Source organism: Alosa pseudoharengus, unplaced genomic scaffold (genome assembly GCF_046254945.1).
Source record: "Alosa pseudoharengus isolate Yale_2024_CS ecotype anadromous, Long Island Sound unplaced genomic scaffold, YU_APseudo_1.1 YU_APseudo_1.1_scf_4, whole genome shotgun sequence".
Lineage (NCBI taxonomy): Eukaryota > Metazoa > Chordata > Actinopteri > Clupeiformes > Clupeidae > Alosa > Alosa pseudoharengus.
This window is the reverse complement of record NW_027468774.1, coordinates 1,046,113-1,052,024: the sequence shown is the minus strand read 5'-3', so window position 1 is coordinate 1,052,024 and position 5,912 is coordinate 1,046,113. Positions and strand designations below refer to the sequence as shown.

Here is a 5,912-nt window from a genome sequence, read left to right as displayed (position 1 = left end):
GTCACGGAGATGGAGCGGGCGGAGCGGCAGGTGGGGGTCATGGTGGCGGCCGTGGCCGGCGTCTTCGGGGTCTGCTGGCTGCCCTTCTACCTGCTCAACTTCCTGTCGCTGTGTCTGGACGCAGCGCTGCTGGACGAGCGGTTCGTGAGGGCCTTCGAGGCGGCCGTGCTGCTGTCGTACGCCTGGAGCTGCGCCAACCCCGCCCTCTACGCCAGCCTCTGCCCCACCCTCAGGGTGCACTTCTCCACCCTGCTCTGCCCCCACAAGCACACACACACATCACACACACACACACGCACACACACACACACACACACCGAGCGCTATGACCTCAATGACACCGCCCTACCTGACCCAGGTGAGGTGGTGTAACACTACACACCTGAACCACGCTGCCCTACCTGACCCAGGTGAGGTGGTGTGAGGACATCTTCACAAAGCTCCAACAGCGACAGGTGTGGACATTTTCACCTGAGATAACCACTTGTGTTCCGTATCTACGCATCTCTGAACTGACCGCTTGTGTTCCGTATCTATGCATCTCTGAGCTGACCGCTTGTGTTCCGTATCTATGCATCTCTGAGCTGACCGCTTGTGTTCCGTATCTATGCATCTCTGAGCTGACCGCTTGTGTTCCGTATCTATGCACCTCTGAGCTGGAGTCGTAGCACGACAGAAACTCATAATCATCCCTCGAGTGACAGAGGAGATGCCAGGCGGTGAGTGACAGCCAATCAGGATGCAGGGTGGAACCTCCAGCCAATCAGGATGCAGTGTGGAACCTCCAGCCAATCAGGATGCAGGGTGGAACCTCCAGCCAATCAGGATGCAGGGTGGATCCTGCAGAACAGCGCCCTCTGGAATTTCTGCTGTGGATTACACATACACACACACACATAGATAGTAATGCTTCATCGGTTAGCAGTTACTTTAATGACTGGCATTGCTATGCTAGCCAATATAGTTCCAGGCTATTTGTCTTCAGCTCTAGTGCTACGCTGATGGACAACACAAATGTTTAGCTCATATATGTTAGAGGAACAACACAAATGTTTAGCTCATACATGTTAGAGGAACAACACAAAATGAAATATTAGCTTCACTGAATAAGCTAGGTTATTTACTGAGTTCAGTATTGTGTAAATGGTGTTTACTTGTTTGGATAATCATGTTAGGCATTTTTACCCTACTAAATAATCTAGGCTGTTTACTGAGTTACTTATTTTGTAAGTGGTGTTTACTTGTTTACCCTACTAAATAATCTAGGCTGTTTACTGAGTTACTTATTCTGTAAGTGGTGTTTACTTGTTTACCCTACTAAATAATCTAGGCTGTTTACTGAGTTACTTATTCTGTAAGTGGTGTTTACTTGTGTTGATAATCATTATGACGCTATGAAGTCGTTCCCACTGCAGCTGCTGGTGAACTCTGGCTCTGATGAACACTCTGATGTATAGCAGCAAGAGAAACAAACAAAACACACACGCTAACACACACACACACATTAACAAACAAAACACACACGCTAACACACACACACACACGTTAACAAACAAAACACAAACGCTAACACACACACACACACATTAACAAACAAAACACACACGCTAACACACACACACACGTTAACAAACAAACAAAACACACACGCTAACACACACACACACATTAACAAACAAAACACACACGCTAACACACACACACACACATTAACAAACAAAACACACACGCTAACACACACACACACATTAACAAACAAAACACACACGCTAACACACACACACACATTAACAAACAAAACACACACGCTAACACACACACACACACGTTAACAAACAAAACACACACGCTAACACACACACACACATTAACAAACAAAACACACACGCTAACACACACACACACACGTTAACAAACAAAACACACACGCTAACACACACACACACGTTAACAAACAAACAGACTAGGGGAGCATTATATCCAAGGTTTGAAGCCGAATCTTCAGCTTTTTAATGGGATTCGGATTCCATTGTTTAGTACTCACCACAATCATAGAAATTATCATTGCGAGAGACTTATCTCTTATGATCCAAGATAGATATTCTTTGAGTTGTTAGGTTTTTGAACCTTTATTTTAAATAATGACATAGAAAACATGATGAATTGCATCCACATATCTGTTGCCTAAAACTGTAAGACTCAGCCTTTCCTCGGAAACTTATAGAGCTCTTAAAATGACAGGCACTAATTAGCCTCACAGTCTTAAAGTGACAGACACTCAATTAGATCTACACACCACCAATACAATGTAGCCTAATGACATTAAAGATAAGTGTATTAGTTTAGCTCACAGGCAGAATGTGGTTAAAATTAGTTGTAAAACAAATATTTTCTGCCTTGTGACATTTATTTTTTATTTTTGTTTCATATCAATTTCTACCAATAATGTAAATGAAAAAGGTGAACAGAAAAAACATGAATAATCCTGTAATATAGTTATAACCTCTCTAATGTGAGCAGCCCACATGCTGCAGTAATCATGCTTTGCCCAGTTTCACAGTTTTGATGTTTATGCATGCAACACAGAAATTACTGGGATTCGGTGTTCAGTTAGGTATTCGGCCGAATCTCAATCAGAATTGTGTATCCCTAAACCAAACACACACACACACACACATTAACAAACACACACACACGTTAACAAACACACACACACACACACATTAACAAACACACACACATGTTAACAAACACACACACACACACATTAACAAACACACACACACACACACACACACACATGTACACACGTTAACACACAAACACACACACAGGAATCAGCTGGAGGGATTGTCAGTGATGTTATGCATTAAACAACCTATCTGATAGACAGCAGACTGGAGAGGTGTGTTTTGTGTGTGTTTGTTAACGTGCATGTGTGTGTGTCAGGGTAAATGACAATTACATTATGATGACATTAAATGGGGTGTGCCACGACAAAATGTGTTTATTGGATATTCATAAGCCACGGACCTTAGGGTTTAAATCAGGGGTCATTTGTTAAATTCCATTTCGTCAGAGATATTGGCCAAAATGTGAAAGCTATCCTCATCTCAGCAAAAAAAACAAGTTTTGAGAAAATCAGCTTTAAAGTTTGCTGCGGATGGCTTTGGCTACGGATTTCTTTTGGAGAACGGACAGCAGAGATTGACAGCGACAGCAACAGCAAAGAAGACGAGCAATCAGATGGGACGTGGTCAGATGCTGATGAAGATGTAGGCCTACCTGTCGTTTCATTCAGAATATCTATTGTTTAATCCGAAAAGATCCAAACTACACAGCGCAGCTTCTAAATGCTCCATTCGTGCAGGCGGTAAAACTCGTGAGGCATTCGTAGAATATAACTTGTGAGTTAGCCTATAATGTTCAATCAACTTCTGAAGATGACAAGGACAACAATAGCCTAATGCTCAACGCATAATGTTTTTGTTTTTAAATAGACCGCCAACTCCAAAACAAATTGAATCGGACCAATCGGGTACAATCGCCACAAGGAATCTGGTCAGCAACAACTGTTTGGTGGCTGTTTCTTCTGCTAAATCTCTTGGCTAAAATAGAACATTTATTCAGAATAATTACGAGTGGATAGCCTATTTATGATGACTTCTTGAAGAGGTCAAAAGCTAAAACACAAAGTTATCAGACCAAAGAAACTTTCCTGTACAGCAAGTGTCTGAACGAGAAAGAAAAACGTCAACTATTTTTATCCAAACTTTTTTTTTTTTTTTTTTTTTTTTGGCCTTTTATGCCTTTAATTTACAGGACAGTAGAGAATGACAGGAAGCGAGTGGGAGAGAGAGTCGGGGTGGGATCCGGAAAGGACCACGGGGCGGGAATCTAACCCGGGTCGCTGGCGTACAGTGCAGGTGCCCCAGCCAGCCGCACCACGACTGGGGCTTTTTATCCAAACTTTAATGTGCAGCCTACACATTTGGCCTTCAAAAACATATGTCTAGGTCATTTTACAGTAAGATATGTTAATGAGTCATAGATACGAGGTTAAGGAATGTGTTCGTGGTGAAATTAGAAAATAAATATTTTAGTCATTTTTCAACCCTCTCTGCGTTCAAAGTCAAAGTCTGCTTTATTGTCAATTTCTTCACATGTCAAGACATACAAAGAGATCGAAATTACGTTTCCCACTATCCCACGGTGGAGACTAGACATATTTTACCAATTAGGTCCACAGACAAACATAACATTCAAGTAAACAATATAAAAAGTAAAAATAAGAAGGCACATACAATGAAGAAATAAGAGCAGCAAAATTTGGGTTGAAATTGTGCAATTGTGCATACAGTAGACAGTCAATATAATAGTGCAATAGTCAGGCCAATAAATGGCTGAGGTAGTTCTGTTTGACCTAAGTATGCAAGTGGCATAGTGGTGCAAGTTATGTACAGTGGGCAGTGCTTCGACTTGGCCAGCTTCCCTCACGGTCCGCGCGCGGGATCACGCGGCATCACGCAACTTTAATTTGTATTTTTCCAGTGATGCTGCAACAACCGGTAGATGGCTCAAGTGAGCAGGGTGTCTCGTAAAAAGAAATGGAGCTGGAAAACCCTACACAGACTTCACTACAGACTTTAGCAGACTGGTTTAGAAATAATTTAATAGCCAGAAATATGCCTGCCCTGCCCTAATAAAGAAATATTTGGTTAACAGCGAGTGAATCCCGTTTGCAGCCGTAGAAGAAACGCAGGACAAATTAAACATTCTGGTTTTCTCCGAGTGCAACGATGATAGACAGACATAATTTGGACAAAATATAGAGCATATTAACCTCCGTTGCTCAGCCAAATGCCTTCCTGCTACGTCCTGTTATCACGGAGTAACAGGCGAACTATTTTTGATGGTCACAAGTTTACTTCATTAGCGTTTATTTCTTTGATTATTAAAGAGTGTTTTTCATTTAAAGGCTTGACTTCGTGCTTATTCAGAAGAGCATTTAGTGCTCTCCCCAATCCCAGAGGTTCACATTGCATGTTTTTTTGTAATGGATGCAACCGCGAGATACGCTTGTCATAGGCGCCGATACCGTGGGTGCTCCGTCTCTCAGGCACCCACTGAAAACATCGAGCACCCACGTGTGCCAGCTTACAGTCCCGGCTAAATTTACATTCATTTAAAATCAAACATCGCAGTTTATGTTAAATTCAGCATCTCTCATAATGTGATTGGATATGTTGCTGTCAATTCCCTACAAACCACCAATGAGAGCGTCTCTCGTATGAAAATTCCTGACACTTCCCACCTGAAGAATTAACGCAAGGCTTTGTCGGGTCTTCAGCCCCGAATGTTTAAAATGTATATAGCCCTGAATATCATTTTAAAAGTAGTCTGACAAAGTCTATTGTTTTGTGACACAGCTAAACACTGGTACCTCATAGAACGTCTATAACATAGCCTATGGTCGCAACTCACAAAAGTAAAGCAGATAGAAAGAACTCACGCAAATCTAGCCTACAACACGCAGACAGCTTTATGCGCAGGGGAGAGTGTGCTTTATGATTGTTGCCTTCTGATGGTATCTTGCTAATTCACTGAACTGCATTAGGCGACACAAATGGTATTGCCTTTATCACCGTGGTAAAGTTGGTTTTATATTGGACGTTGGATATTCGACACATTTGAAAAATCTATTTAGCACTGACTACGAGGGTCAAATTTGTGTCAAACCAACTTTAATGTGTTTAAATAAGGCCTGCCTATATTACACAAAGCTTCTTTTGTCCAAAAACCCATGTTTTGATTTTATGAATTTTTTAGGCTGATAAAAGATTTCAATCTATTATGCGGCTTCACCTTTTGACTTACCCATACTAAAACACATCTCCTGAACTCGGATTACT

General features: G+C 41.8%; 1 protein-coding gene across 1 annotated transcript in view; it reads left to right on the top strand.

The window, feature by feature from the left end:
* LOC143102086 (somatostatin receptor type 5) overlaps nt 1-414 on the top strand; it is a 1,128-nt gene extending 714 nt beyond the window's left edge. Inside the window, exons 1-2 of the mRNA XM_076265469.1 lie at nt 1-266; nt 411-414. The exon at nt 1-266 is cut by the window's left edge and continues 714 nt beyond it. Coding sequence (XP_076121584.1) covers nt 1-266; nt 411-414 — 270 coding nt within the window. The remainder of the gene's footprint in view (nt 267-410) is intronic.
* Nucleotides 415-5,912: the final 5,498 nt, after the last annotated feature.